The 27,938-nt window shown below is 48.1% G+C and overlaps 2 protein-coding genes across 3 annotated transcripts in view; one reads left to right on the top strand and one right to left on the bottom strand.

Moving 5' to 3' along the window:
* The window catches only part of ACOT8 (acyl-CoA thioesterase 8), a 29,606-nt gene extending 22,611 nt beyond the window's left edge, over positions 1-6,995 (bottom strand). Inside the window, exons 1-2 of the mRNA XM_073606281.1 lie at positions 6,752-6,995; positions 1,036-1,172 (exon numbers count right to left, since the gene is read on the bottom strand). Of these exons, the coding sequence (XP_073462382.1) occupies positions 1,036-1,172; positions 6,752-6,912 (298 nt within the window). The 5' untranslated portion in view covers positions 6,913-6,995. The remainder of the gene's footprint in view (positions 1-1,035; positions 1,173-6,751) is intronic.
* Positions 6,979-24,759, top strand: ZSWIM3 (zinc finger SWIM-type containing 3). 2 transcript variants are annotated; one of them, XM_073606280.1, is made up of 3 exons: positions 6,979-7,251; positions 7,381-7,730; positions 18,193-24,759. In XM_073606280.1, the coding sequence occupies exons 2-3, from the start codon at positions 7,576-7,578 to the stop codon at positions 20,192-20,194; spliced, it is 2,157 nt and encodes a 718-aa protein (XP_073462381.1). In that variant the 5' UTR covers positions 6,979-7,251; positions 7,381-7,575; the 3' UTR covers positions 20,195-24,759. The 2 variants fall into 2 exon arrangements, with proteins under 2 accessions (XP_073462381.1, XP_073462379.1); XM_073606278.1 differs by having other exon boundaries at positions 6,979-7,730.
* Positions 24,760-27,938: the final 3,179 nt, after the last annotated feature.

Genomic DNA, 27,938 nt, shown 5'->3' with positions numbered 1-27,938 from the left:
CACACAAAATTTAAGGTTTGACATGTTGGGTATCCATTTACTCAATGCAACCTGGTCTTTTATATTTTACCAAAAATGTGCAAACTTGCCATGGCATGTGCATGGCTCCATGTTATGTTTTAGATGGGCGGTCAAACTACGGTTGATTGTACCACCTGTGTATACAAGGCCTTAGCAATGCAGACCCAGACACCATGGGGTGGATTTACTAAAACTGCAGTGTGCAAACGCTGGTGCAGCTGTGCATGGTAGCTAATCAGCTTCTAACTTCAGCTTGTTCCATTACAGGAGTTTTAAAGTCAGAAAGTTTTTTTTTATCTTAATGCATTAAGATAAAAAGCCTTCTGTGTGCAGCACCCCCCCCCCCCCCCCCATTTACTTACCTGAGCCCCATCTCTATCCAGCGGTTTCCACGAGTGTCTTGCCTGTCCGGGACTCTCCCTCCTGACTGGCTGAGACACAGCAGTGGCGCCATTGGCTTTTGCTGTTGTCAAAGTCAGTTAACCAAAGAGAGGGAGAGCGCGCACACCACACAGAGCTGCAGCTCAGCTGCCCCCCATAGCAAGCTGCTTGCTGTTGGGGCACGCAACAGGAGGGAGGGGCCAGGAGCACAGAAGTGGGACCTGAGAAGAAGAGGATCTAGGCTGCTCTGTGCAAATCCACTGCACAGGGCAGGCAAGTATAACATGTTTTTTTTTTTTCCTTTAAAAATAACACAACTTTACAATCACTAAGCTTTGACAAATGAACCTGGAAGCGGATTGTTTTTTATGCAGAGCTGCAACAGAGTTTGCACTCTCCAGTTTTGGTAAATAAATCCCCAGTATTTTTATTTATTTATTTATTTATTTTTACACACAGAGGGGATTGTAGTTTCTGTAGTGTAATTTTGTTACATACAAATGCTGCTTCTTGAGCTATTCTTTCATTTATTTTCTTTATAGTGCCCAAGGGCTCTGCCATTAGGTTTATTGTAAAGTGGTTTTAGATCATGTGTGCCCACAGAGGAGAACGTTGAAGCGTTGTTCATAATACCTGCTCGTACGAAGTAGCAGTGTAAGGAGTGGACGTTTTCTTCCTCCGGGACTGAACTGGCAGCTGCCACCAGAGCTTGTCCAACGATCTGCCCACCAAACAGCCTCTTGGTGACGGGTACCCAGTGATGAGAGCCTCTGTAACAGTAAGAATACTTGTAAATAGCATGTCATATGCAGTAAGCAAAGACCTATCTAGCTTTGTGTATCCAGCTTTGAATTTCCTCCATTTGCATGTGAAGTTAATGGCCACCAAACATTAAAGTCCTCATGTGGCCATTGATAAACCAATAATCTGGCCAGTAAAATGAGCTTTAACTCAACACCATATGCCTGTAAACGCGTGTAATTTTTTTACACTTGATTTTCCTGCATCTTCTGGCAGAAAGATCCAGCTTAGATAGAAGTATTTTAATATGCCCCTGTGCAGGAGGCCTTAGTAAACCTTAAATGTGTTGTGCCGCGCTAATCATAAAAAACTGTAACATGACATAAACAAACAAATATTCAAGAAAATAAATAAATATGAAAATAAGGTAACAATGAGTCCAAATAAATACTCAAAAATTGACCAATAAAAGAAGTGCAAATATTCTTCTTAAGTGTTTCAATGTGCTTAAAAAAAATTAAATAATAGATATAGCAGATATGCATGACCAAAGATTAGAATGGTCATACAAGCATTTTGCACCTCTAAGGGTTAATAGGTCCACCTCCAGCAGAAAGATAAATCAACAGGATTGCCACCCATGCCACATTAATACCAGCAGACAGGATCTCACACTATAATCAAAATAGCATGGGGAAAAAACAAAAAAAAAAAAAAAAAACACCCCAACAAGCTCCATAGTGTAAAACCGCTATAGCACAATTGTATTGAAAATGAAAATGCAAACTCACATATAATCTACTGTAAGAGCGTCCTATAGCAGTTTTATTGCCACAGGGCGGCAGCTGTGCGCAGGATCACATATATACACACACACGTGATCCTGCAGTTCCAGGTAGAGGCCGCGAATGTGTGCTGGCTCGCTCCCGCTGTGATTATACACAGCGGGTACCGCAGACTGTCTGCCAGCACCCGCCGATCATCCTGCAGACAGACAGAACAGCAGTCTGCCTATGTAAACAAGGCAGATCACCATTCTGACAAAAGGGAAGGCATGGATCCTGTGTTCCTGCAAAGCAGGGACAAGGATCCAGGTCTTCCCCTAGCAAAAAGCACCTCCCACACTGTCGTAAAACACAGGCTAGGCACACAGTTCACCCTTTGATTGCCCCTGATGTTGACCCCTTGTCATTAGTACAGTGACAGTGCATATGTTTTAGCACTGATCACTGTATCAGTGTCACTGGTCCCCAAAAAGTGTCAGAATGTCCGCCACAAGTCACTTATCACCACTATTACTAGTAAAAAAAAAAAAAAAAAAAAAATGAAATAAAATAAAAACATTCCACAGTTTGCTGACATTATAACTTTTGAGCAAACCAATCAATATACGCTTATTGGTATTTTTTTTTAACCAAATATATGTAGCAGAATACATATTGGCCTAAATTGATGAAGAAATTAGATTTTTTTATTGGATGCATTTTATAGCAGAATGTAAAATTGTTTTCTTTTCAAAATTGTCTGCCTTTTTTGTTTTGTAGCACAAAAAAAAAAAAAATGCAGAGGTGATCAAATACCACCAAAAGAAAGCTGATACATTTTATTTGGGTACAGCGTCGCACAATGGTCAGTTAAAGTAATGGAGTGCCATATTACAAAAAATGGTCTGGTCATGAAAGGGGGGGGGGGGGGGTCGTCCGGAGGTCAAGTGGTTAAGAGACTCATGCGCTCCCGTATGTAAATCACCATCCAGGTCCAGACCGATTACAGATTGTATGAAAGATGATGTCACGTCCTAAGGCTCTGCCCAAACGGTTTCACTGTAGAGGGCATCATCAAGGGTACTGGCCAGTAGCAAAGTCCTTAGGCCCCTTTCACACTTGTGCGACTTGTCTGTGCAACGTCAAAGTAGTCCCTGTACTACTTTGGTGTGAGTTACACAGGCATTCCCTGAAATCGCTACAAATTTGTGGTCGCAGTAGTGTGAAAGGGGCCTTAGTAAACCTCTCAATACTATAAGGCCTCCTGCACTCAGGTGCCAGAGCCATATGAGATAAACTTTGGGTGCACTTTACCACAGAAAATTTAGCCGTTGCATATAGGTACGTCTAGAAATCATTTACAGGATTTCACTGTTTGTTGGTATATGCAGTACTTGTGATAAGCATGTCTACAGGCATACACCTCTAGACCAGATTGTCTGATTCCAGGGGCATCTGTCCATACCTGTGCCTATGCAACTAGTGGCAAATTCCCATGTACACCCACAGCCTCTAATCGACTTCTATGGGCAACTGTACTCATCAGCGGTAGCTTCTGGGTGAGGAAATACATCCAAACGTGAAATGGGTCCTGGTATCCTCGTGCATGTGGCTAGTATTACATAAAAGGCAGCTAGCAGTGCCGCCACCTACCTGCAGATATCTTGTGAAGAGCCAATTATCCTGGGGGTATGCTAAAGTTGGCCATACACTATACAGTCTGATTGTACAATCTCATAAGGGCCTGTATCATTGTTTAGAAATTGATTGCAATGTCCTCATATGCATAGCTTTGGTATGTAACCTAAAGTTGATTGTACATAGATTTTATGGTCAAAATGATTCTGCTACTCCCTGTATTCTGAGGGGAGGAAACTCAATACCTGTCTAATGAGAGAGGCTGCATGGACTACACCGGGCACCCAGCACGCACTATCCCCCTATGTGTCCACCGGGCACTGCAGGCACCCAGCATCCCCCATGTGTCCATCCGACACCCAGCACGCAGTATACCTCTACGGGTACATCCCCCTACGTGTCCACCTGGCACGCAGTATACCCCTACAGGTACATCAGGCACCCAGCATGCACTATCCCCCTACGGGTACCCAGCATGAAGTATACCCCTAAGTGTCAACCAAGCATGCACTATCCCCCTATGTGTCCACCAGGCGCCCAGCATGCACTAGCCCCCTACGGGTACATCAGGCACCCAGCATGAAGTATACCATACGTGTCAACTCAACATACAGTATCCCCCTCTTTGTGTCCACCCGGCACCCCGCGTGCAGTACCCCCCTCTATGTGTCCAACGGGCACCCCGCGTGCAGTATCCCCCTCTATGTGTCCAACGGGCACCCAGCGTGCAGTATCCCCCTCTATGTGTCCAACGGGCACCCAGCGTGCAGTATCCCCCTCTATGTGTCCAACGGGCACCCCGCGTGCAGTATCCCCCTCTATGTGTCCAACGGGCACCCCGCGTGCAGTATCCCCCTCTATGTGTACACCGGGCACCCAGCATGTAGTATCCCCTCTATGTGTATACCGGGCACCCAGCATGTAGTATCCCCTCTATCCGTACATCGGGCACCCCACATCCTCCTATATGTCCACTGGGCACCCCGGTGTCCCCCTATGTGTACACCAGGCAACCCGCATCCTCCTATATGTACAGGGGGAACCCCGCACGCAGTATCCCCCTGTGTGTACATGGGAAACCCCGCACGCAGTATCCCCCTGTGTGTCCACCGGGCACCCCGCACTCAGTATCCCCCCCTATGTGTACACCGGGCACCCCGCGCTCAGTATCCCCCCCTATGTGTACACCGGGCACCCCGCGCTCAGTATCCCCCCCTATGTGTACACCGGGCACCCCGCGCTCAGTATCCCCCCCTATGTGTACACTGGGCACCCCGCGCTCAGTATCCCCCCCTATGTGTACACCGGGCACCCCGCGCTCAGTATCCCCCCCTATGTGTACACCGGGCACCCCGCGCTCAGTATCCCCCCCTATGTGTACACCGGGCACCCCGCGCTCAGTATCCCCCCCTATGTGTACACCGGGCACCCCTCGCTCAGTATCCCCCCCTATGTGTACACCGGGCACCCCTCGCTCAGTATCCCCCCCTATGTGTACACCGGGCACCCCGCGCTCAGTATCCCCCCCTATGTGTACACCGGGCACCCCGCGCTCAGTATCCCCCCCTATGTGTACACCGGGCATCCCGCGTGCAGTATCCCCCCCTATGTGTACACCGGGCACCCCGCGTGCAGTATCCCCCCCTATGTGTACACCGGGCACCCCGCGTGCAGTATCCCCCTCTATGTGTACACCGGGCACCCCGCGTGCAGTATCCCCCTCCATGTGTCCAACGGGCACCCCGCGTGCAGTATCCCCCTCTATGTGTCCAACGGGCACCCCGCGTGCAGTATCCCCCTCTATGTGTCCAACGGGCACCCCGCGTGCAGTATCCCCCTCTATGTGTACACCGGGCACCCAGCATGTAGTATCCCCTCTATGTGTACACCGGGCACCCCACATCCTCCTATATGTCCACTGGGCACCCCGGTGTCCCCCTATGTGTACACCGGGCAACCCGCATCCTCCTATATGTACAGGGGGAACCCCGCACGCAGTATCCCCCTGTGTGTACATGGGAAACCCCGCACGCAGTATCCCCCTGTGTGTCCACCGGGCACCCCGCACTCAGTATCCCCCCCTATGTGTACACCGGGCACCCCGCATTCAGTATCCCCCCCTATGTGTACACCGGGCACTCCGCATTCAGTATCCCCCCCTATGTGTACACCGGGCACTCCGCATTCAGTATCCCCCCTATGTGTACACCGGGCACCCCGCATTCAGTATCCCCCCTATGTGTACACCGGGCACTCCGCATTCAGTATCCCCCCCTATGTGTACACCGGGCACTCCGCATTCAGTATCCCCCCCTATGTGTACACCGGGCACTCCGCATTCAGTATCCCCCCTATGTGTACACCGGGCACTCCGCATTCAGTATCCCCCCCTATGTGTACACCGGGCACTCCGCATTCAGTATCCCCCCCTATGTGTACACCGGGCACCCCGCATTCAGTATCCCCCCCTATGTGTACACCGGGCACTCCGCATTCAGTATCCCCCCCTATGTGTACACCGGGCACTCCGCATTCAGTATCCCCCCCCTATGTGTACACCGGGCACCCCGCATTCAGTATCCCCCCCATGTGTACACCGGGCACCCCGCATTCAGTATCCCCCCCATGTGTACACCGGGCACCCCGCATTCAGTATCCCCCCCATGTGTACACCGGGCACCCCGCATTCAGTATCCCCCCCATGTGTACACCGGGCACCCCGCATTCAGTATCCCCCCTATGTGTACACCGGGCACCCCGCATTCAGTATCCCCCCCATGTGTACACCGGGCACCCCGCATTCAGTATCCCCCCCATGTGTACACCGGGCACCCCGCATTCAGTATCCCCCCCATGTGTACACCGGGCACCCCGCATTCAGTATCCCCCCCATGTGTACACCGGGCACCCCGCATTCAGTATCCCCCCCTATGTGTACACCGGGCACCCCGCATTCAGTATCCCCCCTATGTGTACACCGGGCACCCCGCATTCAGTATCCCCCCCTATGTGTACACCGGGCACCCCGCATTCAGTATCCCCCCTATGTGTACACCGGGCACCCCGCATTCAGTATCCCCCCTATGTGTACACCGGGCACCCCGCATTCAGTATCCCCCTACGCAGACTGTACACCAGGTAATGACACACACTGTCTGAAGCCCCCAGTCACATGACTCTTCCCCTATACATACAACCAGCAGCACCTGAACAGATCCTTCTCCAGCGGCTCCAGGTTAAGCACACTGGTCACCAGCACACTCCTCAGGTCCTGAGCCTTCTTCCCTTCCGGCTCCTCCAGCACATCCTCCGGCTGCAGATACCCGGCCATCCTCACTGTGCGCTCCCTATAATAACCCTTGTACATCAGCTAGTGACACCCACAGCTCCGCCCACCGCCACACAGGTGTACACCGGGCCGGAAGTGACGGAAGACAACATCCTCTCTTCCTCATGCTCCAATCCGGGATTGGACGCTGGCTGTGGGGGGGTGGGCACAGTCCGAGTATAAATACTATAGAAAAGGCGTGGCCAAAGCCCAACGTTCTCTTTTCCTGGCTCGGCTGTCATTGTTTACGGTGCTTTGGTTTCCCAGCAATACAGGAAGCTGCGAGAATCGGTGATCAGTCCAGGAAAACGCTAAAATCTGCATCCTGAGTCTATAGAAGAGCAGGAGAGCCCCATACTGAGGGGATACATGAGTGAGGTCAGTGGTCCTTCCATGGTAACCAAGAGGATGCATGCAGGTCCTCCTCCAGCATCAGGAACCCATAGAGCGCCATCCTCCTAATCCTATCAATCTGCTAGATGATGACGATGTATAATGTCTCCATAGGTGATCAGTGCGAGGCATACACAAGGCCGTGACCGATCAGTCATCGTTTATGATCACAATGTACTGGATATAAGATCACCGGACGCTTCCCATCGCCTTCACCACAGGACACTGATTTATTCGTCTCTGTAACCAATCACCTTACAAGTCTTTATTATTTATCGAAGAGCCTGGCGAGGAGGAAGGGTGTCCAGTATGCAGCGTGGAACCTGCTTCATCAACTACGAGGATTTCCGGGAATGCTTTGATTCCTACAAACAGGAGACCAGGCTGACTTTCATGATCCAGAGCTGTGTGTCCGTCCAGCACCACAACCTCAAGCATGGCACCGATCTCCGCGATGACATTGTGTAAGAATCCATGCCGGGGTTTTGTTGCCTGGTAGATGGGGGGGTGGGGGTGTGAAAGTACAATTCAAGTCTAAAATAAAAGTGTTAATTTGTCTTTACAGAAAAAAATGTAAAGATGAACTAACCCCATACAGCAGGGGTGTCAAACACCATATGGTGGGCCACATCAGTATTATGGTTGCTCTCAGAGTGCTAGTTGCATCTGTAAGACTATGGGGAAAATTTACTAAAACTTGAGAATGCAGAATCTGGTGCAGCTCTGCATAGTAACCAATCAGCTTCTAACTTCAGCTTATTCAAATAAGCTTTGACAATAAAACATGGAGGCTGATTGGTTTCTATGCAGCAGATTTTGCACCATCTAGTTTTAGTAAATAACCCCCTATATCAGCCCTCAAATTTTCCACTTGCATTTTAGAGTGGAAAATGGCTGTTGGTGAGCTTGGGGCTGCCTCAGAGTGGGGGTAGAGCGCCACCGGCACGGTCTCCCAGCCAGGGGAAGAGAGAGGAGAGGAGGAAGCAAGCTGTCCGGATCAGCAGAGAGTGTGATTGCCCGCTTTAATAGCTTTCACTAGAACTTCCTGTGTTCCCAGGGCTCACCATCACATAGCTCCACCTCTTGGCCCAAGAGGTGGGGCTATGTGACAATGAGCCCCGGGAAGACGGGAAGTTCTAATGAGCTATTACAGCGGGCAATCGCACACTCTGCTGATCCAGATGGCTTACCTCTTCCTCTGCACAGGCAGGCCATGCTGCATTGGCCACAAGTGAGGCTGCATTGGGCACAGGTCATGGGTGAGGCAACTGGTGTCAAGTAACCCTTAAAACCCGGCTAGTAGCTCCGGACTTGACATTTTTTTAGCCCTGCCCTATATAAACCTTATTTAGGTACAGGATCTCAACCCCCCCCCTTCCTTTCCCCCTCCTGGCAAACTGCATCAAAAGGTGGGTGTGGCCAAACTGTAGTGTAGTGTAGATCATACAGGGGCAATAAATACCAAGTGTGGAGTTCAGGGGTTGAGGAGTGCACTACATACAGAGTAAGGTTTAGGGGTGTGCTATGCACAGTGTGCAGGATTCAGTTCTCTCACAGGCTGCCCATATCTCACTTCTTTGGCTCTAATCTCTGCACCACTTCCCCCCCAAAGCTTCCTTGCATCTCACCTACTTGCAGAGAGGCAGGTGAGCAAGTGTGTACCCGGCATAAATGGGGATCACAGTGCAGCCTACCACGTGAAACCTTATCCCACACTCCACCTGCATCCCCCTGGTCCCTGCTGTGAGTTCAGGACAGGCAGGAGACTGTGAGCTGCTGAGTGTAAAGCTGTTCTTTTACAAGTGACACACTGAGTGGGGAGTGGAGGGTGAGAGCTGGAAGTGGCAGAATGGAGTTCCATCACATTCTGGCTGAAAAAACTCTGGGTGCTAGGGCCACATGAAATGGCCTGGCAGGCCAAATTCAGCCCACGCCTTTGTGTTTGATGCATGTGCTAGATGAGCTAGATTCACATTTGTGCATTATGGTAATGCACAAAAAAATCTCTTGCAGGCACTAAGTGGTGCCATTCGACACACCTTGCTACCATGCGCACAAAAGCAAAGTAACATACGGTTTGGTGCAGCCTGATTTTAAAAGGGGTCATGCACTTCTTTTGTGCAATTTTTGGATATTGAAATGAATGGGCTGCCCTAAATGTGACATGCAAAAACTTGTGCACCATCACACCTGTATAGGTGTGACTAGACTCAGAGTCCAAGTCTGCTTAACATTGATGTACTGTGGTATGGCTGCAGCGTGGGTGCATCTGTGTATTTTTGTTTTTGTTGTGCGTGGTTTCCCATAGACTTTCTATTATGTCCCATGTTTTTGGTGCGCTTTCTGAAAGCGCACCAAAAGTCCTGCATGCTGCATCTTTAATGCTCTTTCAGAAATTGTGCCAAAAATGCAGGGAATGATAGAACATCTATGAGAAACCACAGGTACACTGTGCTGCAGTTAAACCACAGTGCACAAGCGGCCGGCTCAGGCTTTCAGTGGTTTGCTGAGAGGCTGAGCTGGGTGGCAGTCCAGGCATGTGGGCGGTTCATTGTCGCAGTCTTGCCCAAGCCTGAACCGGCACTGTGACATCAGCCAACATCGGGCTTCAGCCCACTGTCTGCTGAAAACGGTTCACAGGAGTGCAGAGTAAACTGCACTACTGTGATCCACAGCCAAACAAACTTTGACTGTACTTCTCCGTTTTTGTTTTTATTCCTTTTTATTACTATTTATTTATTTATTTATTTTTCCCATTTCCGTCTTTCAGGACAGCACCATAGAGAGAGACCTTGGCTCCTCCCCTTCTGAGGAAACACCGCCTTCAACTTAAAGCTTTAAACCTCACCGCTCTCCCCCGGCCCCTCAGTTCTGGTGTTTCCTCCGGTGGGGAGACATCGCAAGGAACCAGGGCCGCACAGCTAGGGAGGCTGAGGCTAATTGCAGGCTGACCAAAGGGGGCGCTCTCTCTCTGGCTCTCTCCTGCTCATTTTTTCTAAGAAAGCTGCAGTCTAAGGGGCTAGGGTGGCTGAGTACCTTTTAGAAGACTGCACATCACGCTCCCCCAGCTTCTCTTAGTGAAGTTGTAAGCTGGGGGGGTCCGTTTTCTTTCTTGCCTAGCAGTGGCATAGGCGGAGGCACAGAAGACCGCCCTGCACTTGCAGCCAGCGTGGGAGCTCTGAGCGCTGGGTCAGAGGACGGGTGACGTCATTTCCGGCGGAGGTCGGTGTTTCCGTCTGACCCGTGACTTCCGGTTCCGGTCGCGGTGTTGAAAACGGACCGCGCGTTCGGCTGGTGCTGCCTCTGACTTGCTGTGGGGACAGTACACAGGGGCTTGGATCACCACTGCACTCTAAGGAGATGTCGGAAGCAGAGGCTTCAAGAACCGCTCCAGGAGAATCCTGCACCAGCCACTCTAAGGTAAGAGGAACCCTGGGGTGGTGTTCCCTTACCGCTTCCTGTAAAGCTCCACAGGTGTAGAACTCCCCCTGGTGGTGAAGGGGGGGAAAGGGTTGTGTCTGGGTCCCTGGTGATGGTTGGTCCCGGGAAGTGCACCCCTGGTGGCCCTCCGTGGTAGTGCTGGTGAAAGTTTGCTGATTGCTCCCTACTTTTAACTTGTTTTCCAGGGCAAAGCTACAGAGAAAAGCAAGTCGCCCCACAGTGCCAAGAAGAAATGCCCCTCATGTAAAATCACAATGGGGGAATCTTGGTCTAAACCCCTTTGCAGGGATTGTATAGAGGGGCTAGTAAGGGAGCAATCTGGAGAACAGTCTTCAGATTTAGCAGCATCCGTGAAAGAACTTTCCAATACGGTGCAGACTTTTAAAACATTATTTGCCAGTCTTCAGTTGCCACAGCCGCAGGTTGTTTCTCCACCAGCACAGCAGAGTGTTCCTCAGTCCTTAATGGATGCTCCCTCGGGAAGTGGAGAGAATCCAGGAGGTGCCAGATTCGAGGTTGAGGAAGAGCCTGATAGCGGGTCCTCAGATCCCCAGGGGGAATCAGAGGGAGAGGAGGCGGAAGGGGAATCCACAAGATCCTCTCGCTACAAGCTTTCCCTGGAGGAGGTGGAGGAGCTCCTAGGAGCCATTCATACCACCCTAGGAATCCAGGAGGAAAGGAAAAAACTTTCACTCCATGACCAGATGTACAAGGGACTAGGGGAACATAAAAGGAAGGTGTTCCCGGTCCATGAGGTCTTAGTCGACGCCATCAAAAAGGAGTGGCAAGACCCCGAAAGGAAGCCTTTCCTTTCAAGGGCACTTAAGCGTAGGTTCCCCTTTGCAGAAGAGGAGGCGCTGGTATGGAACAAATCGCCTAAGCTAGACGCAGCCTTTTCGCAGGTCTCCAGGCACACTGACTTGGCCTTTGAGGACATGGGGGCACTCCCAGATCCCATGGATAAGAGGATAGATTCCCTCCTGAAAAAATCCTGGGACTCTTCCATAGGGAACCTCAAACCTGCCATGGCGTCCACGGTGGTGGCACGAAACATGGAGTATTGGCTAACGCAAATTAAGGCGCATATAGAGGCGGGCACGCCTAAGGAAACAATCCTTTCGTCTTTTCCCATGCTCCTTAAAGGAATAGCTTACCTGGCAGATGCGTCAGCTGAATCGGTGCGTATGTCTGCAAGATCAGCCGCATTGTCCAATTCGGCAAGAAGAGCCCTATGGCTCAAAACATGGCAGGGAGATACCGCATCCAAGGTTAAACTCTGCGGCATTCCTCTCACGGGGGACTTGCTTTTCGGGCCAGGTCTGGAAGCTGTATTGGATAGAACGGCTGACAGAAAAAAGGCATTTCCTTTTAAAAGAAAACCGGCAGAGACTAAAAGAAAGTCTCGGCCGTGGAAGAAGTTGGACCCCCCAAAATCTGATCAACAGAAAAAGGGGTGGGGACAAAAAGGGAAGGGGCGTGGGGGGGCTATTTTTCGCCCTCCTGAACAGCCCAAAAAGACAAAGTGACAGAATAACGGTGGGAGGAAGACTGGGGGCCTTCCTGCCACAGTGGGAGATGATCACCTCCAACAATTTTATTTTGGAAGTCATAAGAAGAGGGTACAGGTTGGAGTTTGCAGAACCTCCACCATGCAGACTCCTCGTAACCACGCTTCCGAAATGTGCAGAGAGGTCAGCGGCTCTCCTTTCCTCCCTCCAGGAGTTGGAGGAACAGGAGGTGGTAGTTCGAGTGCCAGAAGGAGAGACGGGCAGAGGCTTTTACTCCCACATTTTTGTGGTGCGCAAACCCTCGGGGAAGTTCAGGCTCATCCTGAACCTGAAGCCTCTGAACGTCTCTCTCACCTACAGGAGGTTCCGAATGGACTCTATCTATTCGGTAAAGACACTTCTTCCTCCAAACTGCTTTATGGCATCGATAGACTTGAGGGATGCCTACCTGCACATTCCCATTGCAGATCAGTGTCAAAGGTTCCTCAGGCTGGCAATAAATACCAGAGAAGGGACCTTTCACTGGCAGTTCAGGGCCCTTCCCTTCGGACTATCCTCTTCCCCCCGCATCTTCACCAAAGTCATGGTAGAAGTCTTGGCTTTCCTACGGATCAGGGGCATTTCAGTGATCGCTTATTTAGACGATCTACTACTTTTTGCCCCTTCCGCGGAACAACTGTCGCTGGACCTGCAGTTGACAAGGAACATCTTAGAGGGTCTAGGTTGGCTCTTAAATCTGGAGAAGTCCAATCTGACTCCTTCGCAAAAAGTAATCTTTTTAGGTTACCTGTTGGACTCAACAAAACAAAAGGTCTTCCTGCCTATGGAGAAGATCCAGAAGGTAGACAGGGCAATGTCGTTACTCCAGGGCAGCCAACAAATATCAGTAAGAAAGGCTATGTCAGCCTTGGGGTTACTGACGGCAGCACTTCCAGCAGTCCAGTGGGCAGGGTTACACTTTCGCCCCTTGCAACTATTTATCCTGAGCATTTGGGACCACAGTCAGGAATCTTTGGATTCCCTGATAACTGTACCGGACCAGGTCAAGAGATCCCTATGGTGGTGGCGGAAAGAAGCCAATCTCTCTCAGGGTCTGGAATGGGTTCTGCCGGTGTCCAGATGCGTCACGACCGATGCGAGTGGCATGGGTTGGGGGGCGCATATGGGGGACCGGGTGGCTCAGGGAGGCTGGCGGAAGGAGGACGCAGGAAGATCCTCCAACTGGAGGGAGCTGAAGGCAGTAGCCTTGGCACTCAAAACTTTTCAAAAGGAACTTCAGGGACAGCATGTGAGAGTCCGGTCGGACAACTCCTCAGCTGTAGCCTACATAAACAGGCAGGGGGGTACCAGGAGCAGACCTCTGTGGACCCTGGTAGAAAGCATTCTCAGATGGGCCGAATTAAACGTCCTATCCCTCTCGGCAGTGCATCTGAAAGGAGATCAAAATCTGGTGGCGGATTACCTCAGCAGGAAACGGCTGAGGGAAGGCGACTGGGTTCTGAATCAGGGGGTTTTCGAAGCAATATCCCAGAAATGGGGGAGGCCATGCATAGACCTCTTTGCCTCGAGAGAAAACAGGAAGGTGCATCTCTTCTTCTCCCTAAACAGGTGGGATGGAGCTCTAGGGATAGACGCACTGGCTCAGAGTTGGGCTTTCGACAGGTGTTATGCCTTCCCCCCACCTGTACTAATCCCAGCCGTCCTAAGAAAATTCCAACTGGAAAACACAACTCTCATTCTTATTGCACCACATTGGCCCAGGAGGCCTTGGTTCTCCATCCTGAGAAGTCTGGCAGCGGAACCCCCCTGGCTTTTGCCAGTTCAGGAGAATCTCCTTTCCCAGGGGCCAATCTGTTGTCCCCAGGTGGGGAGATGGAGCCTCGCGGCTTGGCTACTGAGGAAGAACTGTTGAAGAACAGAGGTTTCTCAGATAGCTTGGTAAAGACCCTCCTTAACTGCAGGAAAAAAGAAACCCAGGTCATCTACCAAAAAACATGGAGGCGTTTTAATAGCTGGTGTACAGAAACTTCTTTTGATACTCACAGCTCTATAGCGGTCTTAGAGTTCCTGCAGGCAGGGGCGGACAAGGGGTTAGCCCTTGGCACCCTGAAAGGGCAGGTTTCTGCTTTGAGTGTGTTTCTGGAGAAACAACTAGCCTCCGATCCTTGGGTCATTAGATTTTTTAAAGCATTGAGTAGGCAGAGACCTCTGAAGGTCCCCCCCTTCCCAATGTGGGATCTTTCCTTGGTCCTACAAGCACTTACAGGGGAACCCTTTGAGCCATTGGAGACGTGTACACTAAAATGGATTAGCCTCAAAACGGTGTTTTTGGTGGCAATCACTACGGCAAGAAGAGTAAGTGAACTCGAGGCCCTCTCCATTAGGGCCCCCTTTTTTCAGGTATTCCCGGACAGGGTAATTTTTAAGGCCGATCCGGCCTTCTTACCGAAAGTAGCCTCGGTTTTTCATAGAGGCCAGGAAATTGTTTTGCCCACCTTTTGTTTGAATCCTGTGAGGGAACAGGAACATAGGTTTCATAAACTAGATGTAAGAAGGTGTGTCCTGCAATACTTGGAGGATACAAAACCATTTAGAAAATCTGATTCCTTTTTTGTGTTATTTTCAGGAACCAGGAAGGGAGGCAAAGCCTCGAGGCGCACTTTAGCTAGGTGGCTAAGGTTAGCTATCAGTCAGGCTTATATATTTAGCGGGTTAGAAGCCCCTAAGGGTATCAGGGCACACTCCACAGGGGCAGTGGCGACCTCTCAGGCCGAGTGGGCTGGTGCGTCTCCGGAGCAGATCTGTAGAGCGGCAACGTGGTCTAGATTCGACACGTTCGTGAAACACTACAGATTGGACCTTCTGTCAGCCAAAGACCAGGCTTTTGGGCGTAAGGTTCTGCAGGCAGTAGTCCCACCCTAAGGTAAGGTGCTCGCTTATCCTCTCTATGGTGCTGTCCTGAAAGACGGAAATGGGAAAATCGGAGTTACTTACCGGTAACGTCCTTTTCCAGGAGTCTTTCAGGACAGCACAGTTACCCACCCTACTGTAGGGATATTCGTGATGGAGTTCATCGCAGAAGAACGTCAGGTAAGATCAAAGTTATTATGACGTGTTCTTGTGTCTCCCCAGCTAACCGGAGGTCCTCTTGAAGAACTGAGGGGCCGGGGGAGAGCGGTGAGGTTTAAAGCTTTAAGTTGAAGGCGGTGTTTCCTCAGAAGGGGAGGAGCCAAGGTCTCTCTCTATGGTGCTGTCCTGAAAGACTCCTGGAAAAGGACGTTACCGGTAAGTAACTCCGATTTTTTTTAAACCAGTTAAGTGTGACTTTTTAAGGGAAGTTGAAAAAAAAAAACAGGATCTAAGAAGGTAAAAAAAAAGAAGCTAAGTATGGGGAATTGGGGTGGGAAAGAGCAGGGGAGTATTAAACTACATTGTAGATCGGGTGAGGGTGAGCTAGTAGTGTGGCGGAGAAGGCCTCTGAGGGCCGGATTGCATTAGGCCCCTTTCACACTGGCAGGGTCTGCCAGTGGATCCACCCGCTCAGCAGGGGATTTGTCCACTGATCCCTGCTGAACAGGCGCATGACAGGTCTGTGTGCGCTCCGCTATGTAGAGCAGACGCAGACACAGCCACGCTGTTCTCTATGGGTCTCTCAGATGGAAACAAACTGCCTGTCCATTTCCATTCGCCTGTCATCCGATCCAATCAACGAATGGGAAACGGATCCCGATTCTTCTGTTTTGATCGTGTGGCAGCGGACACATGTCTGTTGACATTCGTGGCTCTGTAGAGCGCAATGGATGATCTGATAGGGCCTGCCTGAAACTGACCGGTGGACCTGATCAGTCCGTCAGTGTAAAAGGGGCCGATGACTGATGAGGATCTGTTTGTATTCTTCTGTGAAAGAGAAATATGTCTAATACAGGGGTCTCCAAACGTTCTAAACAAGGGGCCAGTTTACTGTCCTTTTAACCTTTAGAAGGGCCCAACTGAGTGGTCAGCAAGAGTAAAAAAAAATGACATAATGCCTGTGGTCAGTAGGAGGAGGAATAGTGAGTCATCATTGTTGTTAGCTGGACCAATTGTTGGTGCCAGTGGGACGAATAATGTCCCATTGTTGGTGCCAGTGGGACGAATAATGTCCCATTGTTGGTGCCAGTGGGACGAATAGTGTCCCATTGTTGGTGCCAGTGGGACGAATAGTGTCCCATTGTTGGTGCCAGTGGGACGAATAGTGTCCCATTGTTGGTGCCAGTGGGACGAATAGTGTCCCATTGTTGGTGCCAGTGGGACGAATAGTGTCCCATTGTTGGTGCCAGTGGGACGAATAGTGTCCCATTGTTGGTGCCAGTGGGACGAATAGTGTCCCATTGTTGGTGCCAGTGGGACGAATAGTGTCCCATTGTTGGTGCCAGTGGGACGAATAGTGTCCCATTGTTGGTGCCAGTGGGACGAATAGTGTCCCATTGTTGGTGCCAGTGGGACGAATAGTGTCCCATTGTTGGTGCCAGTGGGACGAATAGTGTCCCATTGTTGGTGCCAGTGGGACGAATAGTGTCCCATTGTTGGTGCCAGTGGGACGAATAGTGTCCCATTGTTGGTGCCAGTGGGACGAATAGTGTCCCATTGTTGGTGCCAGTGGGACGAATAGTGTCCCATTGTTGGTGCCAGTGGGACGAATAGTGTCCCATTGTTGGTGCCAGTGGGACGAATAGTGTCCCATTGTTGGTGCCAGTGGGACGAATAGTGTCCCATTGTTGGTGCCAGTGGGACGAATAGTGTCCCATTGTTTGTCGATGGGAGAAGTAGTGACTTGTATGAATGTGAGTAATTGTGGGTCATATCAGTGGTAGGAACAGTGCCCCAAGCACTGAATGAAGGCAAGCAAATGGCTGCATCTGGCTTGCAGGCCATAGTTTGGAGAGCGCTGATCTCTTAGAACCATGTGACTTGGAACTTTGAGGTACATTTACTAAGGCTGGTGCACTCAGATCTCTGGTGCAGGTGTGCATGCTAACCAATCAGCTTCTAACCTCAGCTTGTTCACGTAAACTTTGGCAACAAAACCTGGAAGCTGATTGGTTTCTATGCAGAAGTGAGCCTGATTTTGCACTCTCCAGCTTTAGTAAATAAACCCCTTTGTACCCTTTGAGGAAGCTGGTCAGGTCTTCCACTACTTTGATATCTGTCACCCAGTGGAGCCATTGTTGAATTAATGGAGGCAAAGTAGACTTGCACAGTACAGGGATAAATGAGCATGCTGCATTAACCAGATGTATTATAACTGAGTTTTTGTATGTTTGTTTTAGGTGGAATATTGTGGTGAATAGGGAAATAAACTGGGGAGGTTATCATTTTTGAGTACAAAGGGAAAATCTGCTCTTTTATAAATTGAACAGATGTTGGGAAATGTTAACCGGTGAAAATGCAAAAGATCATATTTGAATTATTTTGTTTACCATTTCATACATGTTTTGATATGAGATTGGGTAACCTGAGATTCAAGTTTTCTGCAGCTAGGGCCTCTTGCACACAGGGCTGTCTAGCTGCTGTGCATCCCTTCCATCATTTTGATGTACCCTGTCTACAGGCTGTGGCTAGAGGGGGGCTGAACATTGTACTGAGTGGTACTCATGTTTAGGACCCTTTGTGTTCAGGGATGAATGCCCAGAATGCAAAAGACCTGTGTTGTGGGCATTCATCCCTGAAGGAATAGGGACCTTAAATGCAAGTACCACTTGGTACCACAGCCTGCCATAGACTTTGACAAGCTGCAGGTGATGGGGTTGGCTGCTGCACCTGTACCTGTACCTGTTTTTTTACACTAAAATGCAGGGAGTGATGTACAGCAGCTAGACTGGCCTGTGTGCAAAGGGAGTACTCTGGTAATATACTGTTGCTTTTGTTTCTGCGGCCTCTCTTTAATGATATATGGGGATCTGCATCTAAATATAATTTTTTTTTTTTTCCACGCTAGATATACTCAGGTGAAGTTTCGCTGTTCCAAGCTGCAAGGACACAATGGTAAAAGAAAGTCTCAAGAATTCACCTGTCCAGCTTACTTTTTTCTGCAATATGATTCCACGCTAGATCGACTGGTAGTTAAAGAAGAGTGCTCCACCCATGTCCACGACAAGCAGGCAAGTCTGAAAACGTCTCCTCCTACGCATCCACAGAAAATGGTACCTTCTGAATGTGGGGAGCTGGAGACCCCATCTAAAAAGAGATGCGGTGAAACAATATCTTTAACTCTAGATACAGAATATAATGAAAATCTTCAACTACATGTGCCATGTGAAGATGAAGAGAGCTTGCCACTGGAGGGAAACGATAGTAGTGAAGTTGATTCTCCCAATTCCACCATAGACTGTGTTCAGGAGGTGTTGTCTTTAGAGGCTATTTCACGTTTAGGCGAGTTGATGAAGAAATTTCAAACCAAAGATATTGGTTCCAAAGCCTTGTTAAGCATTGGAAGTGAACAACAGTTGGAGCAGATAAGCTTTCAAACGAGTAAAATGTGTGGCTTGTTTGTAAAGTTCCCTGAGGGCCTTCTGATCCACAAGGTGGTCAATAAACGTGGATACACATTGTATGCTTTTCTAGTGGAAAACACAGAGCGCAGAGCAAAGATCATTAACTTTTCTTTCGTTAGAGATGATAATGCAAGGGAGGTCTCCAAAATGTTGGAAACCTTTAAAAATTTTAACCCAGAGTGGCAAAAGATAAAGATTATCTATACGGATATCTATTTCAGACACCGGGATACTTTGAGTGAGGCATTTCCTTCAGCCAGGACTCTACTGTCTGTGTTCCATACTGTGCGTTTCATTGAAAGAGAGATTAAAGGATCGTCTTGCTTCAAGGAATGGCTCCGTAAATGGATCGATGATGCCATCCATCACACAACCCCAGAGAAACTGAAATTCTTAGCGGAGCAAATACAATATAAATTGGACAAAGAGGTTTATGAAAACCTTTACACAAATTGGTTCACTTGTGAATTGCTGTGGTACATGCATATGAAGAAAGGCTTGCTTTCTAGTACCATGTATATGGACAGCTTAGGCTTGGTGAATGATACCATCACCAGCCTACTTGAAAAAGATTTATCCATGGAAGAAAAAATTCAGCAGTTTGTTGAATCTGCAGACCATTTCAATAGCAAGGGGTTAGAAAACAAAAGGGATGGCTGTTTGGATTTTTCCAAGAATATTGTCAAACTTACGAAAAAGAGAAGAGTAAGGACAAAATATATTGATCCTTCACAACAGCCAGCTCGGCCTGGTTTGAAAAAGAATGCTAGTTTGTCAAAGGGTATGGACAGCCACAAACCTAAGATGCTGCCTTCCAAACTACAGAAAATTTCAGACAAAATGCTACTTTCTTTGAAGAAGAACTGCAATGACCTTGGCTTTCAGCTGTGCAGTAAAGAGTGGGAAGTGGCTCAGAAGTCTAGCCAACTTATAAGTGTGCAGACCACTTGCATTCATGTCCGGTTTCTGGAAGAATCCCATCAAGTCTCTCAGGATGGTGTGTCTTGCACATGCTATTTCAATATTCTTTATAAGCTGCCATGTAGACATATCTTAGCCATGCTACTTAAAAACAAAAAGCTGGTTGACAGAGACCAGATCGGTGTCAGGTGGCAGAAGAGGTCCATAAAACCAATAGCACATGACAAGATATTGGAAACTGTACTTTGCAATACTAAATCTGAAGCAGAAGCTAACAGAAGAGTAGACATGATCAGCAGTCTGGTCATGGAATTCGCTAATCTACTCCTGCAGGATGAGAAGGAAATGCACGTTAGAGCTACTACCCTACAGATGATAGTGGATATGTGGCACAAGGAGTCGAATACTGAGAACGAAAACCTTGCTGAGAGTGACTCTAACAGCCTGCCTTACAGATGGGTGAAGAAGGAACCCAATGGGGAAGTAAATCCTGACTTTTCTGAACTGTACAGAATGGACACTTGATCCGACCATAAGTTCAATATTTATTAGCAGACCAAATAAAACCTCTAACAGACTCTATAACTGTTTCATACGTCATAGAAAAAAAAAACCCTCTAAATATCTGCATTTGCTCCTCCTGAGAGCTTTGCTGTGTGGCCCGCTGCTATTTAGAAGTCTCCTGACCAAGCTATAGGCCTTATTTACATGATTGCTGAGACCCGTACACTGAAATGGCTATTTATGTGGCTGAAGGAGCTAGGTGCTGCATGTACCATGTAAGCCTATAGGGAAGCAGTGGTTATATTGACACAGCCACTTGACCTAATTTGACAGGTAAGTGGGTGAGAATCCACCCCCCCCCCCAAACGCACACTGTCTGCATTTGAGGGGCACTCACTCGCATGCCTGTCAAATAGAGCTGCACGATTAATCGTCAAGAATCGTTATCGCGATTATTTTTTTCCCCGTTGCGATCTTGAAAAAAGTGTTTCACGATTCTGTCTATGCAAAGAATTCTCTCTGCTCTTCTGAAGCCACAGCCCTCAAAAGAAAGGAAGAGAAAATCCGGGCAGTCTGCCAAGAATCACAACATTCTTTAGCAGTGAAACTTAAATCTAAACATTGTAACAATTTTTCAATGGAATAGACCTGTGTAAGTGAGAAAAGTTTAACCACTTTAAACACTAAACCTTTTTCTGACATTTGTTGGTTTCAAGTTAAAAAAAAAAAAAAAAAATTTTGTGCTAGAAAATTACTTAGAACCCCCAAACATTATATATATTTTTCTTAGTAGAGACCCTAGAGAATAAAATGGTGGTTGTTGCAATATTTTATGTCACACTGTATTTGCGCAGCGGTCTTTTCGAGTGCAATTTTTTTGGAAAAAAATACTTTAATGAATTAAAAAAAAAAAACTAACCAGTAAAGTTAGCCCAATTTTTATTTATTTTTTTTGTATATTGTGAAAGATTTTACGTTGCGAGAATCGTGATCTTTTTATTCTAAGCAAAACAATTGTGACTCTCATTTTGGCCAGAATCGTGCAGCTCTACTGTCAAATAAGAATGAGCAGCTGTATCCGTACAGTCGCTGCGTCCCTGTAGACTAACGGGCAGCAAACAACACCTCAAGCTGAATAAACAAAAAGCTGAATCATGGTGTATGGGTCAAAGTGCCCATGTGAACAATAGTCACTATTCATTCCCATAAGTGGAAAAAAAAGCTGTCCCTGTAGGTTGATGGCCTTTTCATAAGAAAAATAAATAGACATGTGCAGAAGAAAAGCCCAGCCTGAAGGGTTCTCAGCAGGCCCCATGGTAGAAATCTCATAGTAGGGACAGGTAAGTACAAGATTTGGGAAGGACTTAAAAGGATTAATGTACTACGAGTAGAGTCATCCCTTAATTTACTTATAGATATTAGCTATATTGCATTTTATTGGGTTTAGATGACAGGCCTTTCCAGAGTGGCAGTCACCACAGCAGGCACATACCTCTGCTGCATAAAGAGGATGTTGGTTGTGTTTTAATTCCTGTCCATTGCCAGTATTTTCCCTCAGTGTGAATATAGGCACAATGATGTAAGCCTTAATACATACAGGAGGCTATGACTGTTGTGTCAATTAAGGAAAGCTCATATTTGGATGTAGGTCTAACATGTAACTTGGCCTCCCGTCCAGCAATCTTTGCAGTTCAGCTCTGTCCAGAAACTCAGACTTCCTCCCAAAAGTGCTGCCTTCTACTAGCGCATGTGGACCACAGCTCTGTTAATTCTTATGGGGGGGGGCGGAGACTATACTCTTGCAGGACTGCAGAGTGTGTACAGCTCCCTATAGGGATAAATGGAGCTACAGCTCACATGCGCAGTAAGAAGAGGGCCTGGCAGAAGGTCTGTGTGGCTCCAGGTGGAGCAGGATGGGGGCCAAGGTAAGTGTTAGACTGGATCTGCAGCACTCAGGTGAGTGGGGCAAGTATCTGAAGGCCACTCCTACCAAAAGGTGTCAATTAAGAGTGCCATAAAAGTTTATCTGAGGCCAAAAACATTTAAAGCAGTGTTCCACTCGTTTGTAAGTTTATTAAAAGTCAGCAGCTACAAAAAGTGTAGTTGCTGACTTTTAATAAACAGACACACACATGTCCCATGATCCAGCGATGCGGCCACCTGAAGCCTCATTCCTCTCCCTGTCTTCTCCGCGGCGCTGTCATTGCAAGTGTTGGCACCCAGCTGTGACAGCTTGCAGCTTCAAGCTGTGCATGCGCGAGTCGCGCTGCACTCTTAGTGGCCAGGCAATCTTCCAGGACCTGTGATGTGTCCCAGAAGATTTCAGAGAGGAGGAGTCTCCTAGCCGCTTCATCCCTGGAAGATTTGGCTGCTGAATGACTGGGCCATTTTTTGCGATTCAGCACTGCGTCGCTTTAACTGACAATTGCGTGGTTGTGCGACGCTGTACCCAAACAAAATTGAGTTTTTTTTTTTTTTTCCCACGGATAGAGCTTTCTTTTGGTGGTATTTGATCATCTCTGTGGTTTTTATTTTTTGCGCTATAAACAAAAAGAGCGACAATATTTTGTACTTTTTGCTATAATAAATATCCCCATTTTTTTTTTTAAAGGCAAATTTTTTCTCAGTTTAGGCCGATATGTATTCTTCTACATATTTTTAGTCATAAAAATCGCAATAAGCGTATATTGCTTGGTTTGCGCAAAAGTTATAGCATCTACAAAATAGGGGATAGATTTATAGCATATTTATTTATTTTTTTACACTAGTAATGGTGGCAACCTGCGAAATTTTTTTTTTTTTTTTTTTAATCCTGACTGCAACATTATGGCGGACACATCGGACAATTTTGACACATTTTTGGGACTATTGGAATTTATACAGCGATCAGTGCTATAAAAATGCATGATTACTGTAAAAATGTCACTGGCAGTGAAGGGGTTAACACTAGGGGGTGATCAAGGGGTTAATTGTGTTCTCTGCTACGTGTTCTAACTGAAGGGGGGGATGGGACTTGCTAGGGGAAGATAGATCGGTGTTCATACTTTGTACGAATACACGATCAGTCTCTTCTCCCCTCAGAGAACAGGGATCTCTGTGTTTTACACAGAGATCCCGGTTCTCGCCGCATCACGAGCGATCGCGGGAATCCTCGCCGGGCACTCACATCGGCCCCAGGGGCGAGCAGCGCATGCGCGCGGCCCTAGTGGCCACAATAAGAAGCGACGTAACATGATGGCGATTCACGCAGCCGTACCATGTTGCCGCAGTACAACTGCGGCGGGTGGTCGGCAAGCGGCTAGGCAGCGAGGCAACGGAAGTAGGAGCTGGGTACCTGTCAAAACTAGGTACCCACATCCCCCCCCACCCACCAAAAAAAAAATTACATGCCGAATGTGGCATGTAAGGGGGCGAGGAGTTCCATTTTTGGGTGGAACTCCGCTTTAAGTTTTGGATAAACTGTAGGAGTGTTAAACACCTGTCAGGTTTTTATTGCTGTCTTTGTCTCCACCTGGAAAATTCACTCTCAATATCATCTATATTTAGCCTGGAGACCATTGTCACCAGACAATGGAAAACGTTACAGCTGCCACCAGAAAAGACAGTGAAGGGTACTCTTGTTCTGGGGACAACTAACATGGTATTTCCCCTCATTTCCTGCTGTCTCCTATACAGGAAAGAAGAGGAAATCTCTTTAGTGGGGACACAGAAAGCAAACCCAAAACCTAATTGGACATGCAAGTCTGACGTTTGGGATTTCTGGCTTAAAGTGACACTAAAAGATATCCGTTTTCTACAAACATAAGCCAAACACAACTACTACTTAATGGCCTTGTAATTTATTTTTCATGAACTTTGTTTTTTACTGTGTTTTTCGGCCTCTTTGTAACATCCTCCATATGCTCCTGAACCTCTCGTTTCCCTGCTTATTTCCGTTTGTTTAGAATGAGCAGCACACGTTAGTTGCTGTGATTAGCACTGCTCAATGCAAACTACAAATCATTTGGCCCGTAGTCCCTAGTTCAGGAGCGAGCGAGGGTGGCTACGTTCCCACATACAGTGTGACCACAGAAAACGAACGTAGCTACCCTCTAAGAGGAAGTAAGATCACAGCAGCAAGGAAAAAGGAATTTGGCGATTCGGAGGAGATTGAGAGCAATAGAAGTTCATTTTTAAGTTGGAATACATATTTGAATCATTTTATTTATATACCAGAGTTTAAGATCACTTTTCATTGTTTTTCATTGCAACTCTGTGAACTCTACTAGGAGCCATGCTTAAAAATGGCGTATGAAAGATGACTGTTAACATGCTACTGAATAAATGTTTCACTTGCCTGACTGTGCAGTGTGACAAACAAGTGTAAGTGTAATATATTGACTGTATAGAAATAGTTTTTTTCAGGCAAAAAGGTAAATACTTATGAAAACTGTATTTATTATTTAACCACTTGACCTCCGAAGATTTACCCCCCCCCCTTTCATGACCAGGCCATTTTTTGAGATACGGCACTGCGTAACTGACTATTGCGTGGTCGTGCAATGCAGTACCCAAATAAAATGTATGTATTTTTTTTCTCTGAAAAATAGAGCTTTCTTTTGGTGATTTGATCACGTCTGCAATTTTTTGGGGGGTTTTTTTGTGCTATAAACAGAAAAAAGACCGATAGTTTTGTAAAAAAAACAAAACAATATTTTTTACTCTCTGCTATAAAACATCCAATGTAAAAAATCTAATTTGTTTCATAAATTTAGTTCAATATCTAATCTGCTACATGTTTTTGCTAAAAAAAAAAAAAAAAAAAATCCCAATAAGCGAATATTGATCCCTCAGTTTTCAGTGAGCTGTGACTGTCAATCACTGGCTCTTTGCTCTGCCCTTTCAGTGCTCACTGGAGTGCTGGACTGTGGAGGGGGCGGCTGGCTCAGGCTCTCTGAGAGGCTGATCACACTGCCAGTCTCAGCATCTGGGTGGATCCCAACTTTAAAATCCGGATCTCTCCAGAGCTTGGACTGGCTGTGATGTCAGCCAACAGCAGACTTTAGCTTGTCAGCTAAAAATGGGTCACAGAAGTGGAGTGGAAAAGTGGAGTGCACTCTTGTGACCCACAGGAGACGTGGGGCCAAAAGAGCTTTGGCCCTATTTCTCCTTTAAATTACATTACATTACACTACTTTAGAGCTCATGCACATGAGCATAAGTACGCTGCATTCAAATCCATAATGCATACGGCTGTATGTTATGGAGCTTTGCAAGCATACAGTGTTTAGCCTATATGTATGTAAAGGACCGAGGATGCTGTGCATCATAACCGAGGCTGCTGGGCATCAGGGTCCATCTGCATCCCAGCAACCGAGAATGCTGGGCATCAGGGGCCAACTGCTACCCAGCAATCGAGGATGCTGGGCATCAGGGGCCGCCTGCATCCCAGCAACGGAGGATGCTGGGCATCAGGGGCCACCTGCATCCCAGCAACTGAGGACTCTGAGCATCAGGGGTCGCTTGCACCATAGCAACTGAGGACTCTAGGCATCATCATCCTATTAACCTGAGGATGCCAGGTGGCAGCAGACACTTCTGACCTATAAACCGGAGATGGCCCCCTGCATCTTATGTTCACACAGGAAATCCTGCTTCATGAGAATTTGGAGATTTCAAGAAGCTAGTGAAAGTTTCACTGCATTACAAAGGGCAAATCAAAAGGTTGTATTCTGCAGCAGCAACTGCCAGAATACACTGATCAGCAGCTACTGATTGCTGAAGATTTTTCAATATGTTCCTTTGGCAGAAGTCGATCAAGCGGGGACTGCAACACAATGACCAAAATTTCGATCAGTGTTTGGGCCAGCCTTGGGCCTCATTCACAGTGGCACTTCTGCATTTCGCTTTTCTAAACACAGAAGTCTGGGGAGCATAAACAACTTTTTATGCTTTCCAGATCACTTTTTCCTTTTTTGTTTAGATGTTCCTCCTTTAAAGCAAGTTTAGGTACATTTACATGTGTTTAGAATGTCAAATCAGATCCTCCTGACACTAATCACAGAGCGTACTGCCTACGCCCCGCGGGGGGGGTGGGAGGGTTGGGCGATCACAGAGGACCGTCATATGACAGCCTCCCAAAACGAGTCATTCGGCTATAGAACGGTCGCCACGTAGTTAAACTGCCAAACTGGATCAAAATGGTAAGTCCCTGCTTTGATTAATGTGTGGTCTCTAATGCTCATGAGAGGTGAATTGTTTAATCGACTTCTGTGAAAGGGTCATGTTGACTTTTCTACTCAGGCTGAGTTGCTTTAGAAAGAAAATAAGCTGGGGGTGGTCTGGACATGGCCGAGTAGAGACGCTTGTGCACTGAGCTCCCGGCCACCTTCCACTTACCCTGGCATAAATCGCTCTTTTTACTCAAGAATGCTCTCAGCTAAGAACCGGAATTATAAACGGAACAAAAAGAGGACCAGCCAGACCAGCAATACCCCAGTCACAGGCGACATCCAGAGACTTTTCCGGCAGCCACGATCCGGCTTGCAGGACTCCAAGATGGCGGACCCTCGTGGCTCACACTCATCAACCCCAAATCTCATGGCAGGCCCGGAAAGATCTCAGAGCCCGGTGCTCTATCCAAACTCCCCGGCAGCTTCAGCCTCTGACCCGAGGAGAACGCCTCACCTATCACTTACCGGGCCAACGAGGAACTAAAAGCCATCCTACAGGCCCCCCCGACGAAGGCCGACATTGAGGCTTTGGTGGGGAGAGTAGAGGCCGCACACAGGAAGGAAATCCGAACAGTCAAGCAGGAGGTACAATCGCTGAACACCCGTCTGACGGCAGGAGAATCCTCCCTATTGTCTCTAGAGCAGAGGGTAGCCACCCTGGAGTTCCAACAGAAAGGCCACGCCGAATCGGCAATAGATCTCCAGCTACGCATGGAGGAGTTCGAGGACGGGAGCCGGAGAAACAATTTGAGGCTCCGGGGACTACCAGAAGCTACAGGTCCATCAGATTTGATCAACACGGTGAGGGACGTCTTAAAAAAAGTAGCAGACGAACACTTGCCGGAACAAATGGGGGTAGGCCGGGTCCACAGGGCTTTGGGCCCCCGCTCATCAGACCCATCCAGGCCCTGGGATGTGATCCACCGGCTCCACCATTACATCCACAAAGAAGCCATCACCTGTGGAGCCTGGGGGTCGGGTGAGCTGGAGTTTGACGGCGCAAGTGTGAAGATTCTGTCTGACCTATTCAGAGCAACACTACACCGTCGAGCCCTCCTTAAACCGCTTCTGGACCTTGCCAGGAGACGCAACGCTACCTACAGGTGGGGATTCCCTCTATCAGTCACCTTCCACAAAGACCAAAGATCCTTCCAGCTGCGCTCACCGGAGGCACTACCTGCTCTTTTCACTTTCCTTGGGAGGGAACCCGATCGATCTCCCTAACTGGCTGGGCTAACTTCCACACTACCAAGGTCGCTCGACCATGCAGAGATCTGACGCGCCACAGCCGCAGAGGCCCCAAAGGAGCGGGCGTTGGCTGCGCTCTCTCTCCCAGGACGAGATCCGGGAATCGTGAGTACGATCTAATACCACATGTACCCCGTGGCTCTGACAGTTGTTGGCCTATTCACCTACATTCCCTTGCCCCCATCTGTCTCTGAGATATTACCCGGGGAGATGACTTGCACCACTCTAACACCTGCCCTCAAGATCTGCGCTGACGCTTATGCTCCAATGTACTTCACCCGTGACCAAACCGACTTATCACTGGC

This window comes from Aquarana catesbeiana, linkage group LG12 (assembly GCF_042186555.1).
Source record: "Aquarana catesbeiana isolate 2022-GZ linkage group LG12, ASM4218655v1, whole genome shotgun sequence".
NCBI lineage: Eukaryota > Metazoa > Chordata > Amphibia > Anura > Ranidae > Aquarana > Aquarana catesbeiana.
The sequence above is the reverse complement of the archived record's forward strand: the minus strand, read 5'-3'. Positions and strand labels throughout refer to the sequence as shown.

Excerpts from the sequence above, each read along its gene's own strand:
- ZSWIM3 (XM_073606280.1), top strand. The coding sequence starts at position 7,576 with ATGCAGCGTGGAACCTGCTTCATCAACTACGAGGATTTCCGGGAATGC. Across the intron at positions 7,731-18,192 it reads GATCTCCGCGATGACATTGT|ATATACTCAGGTGAAGTTTC; the intron begins GTAAGAATCCAT and ends TTTCCACGCTAG.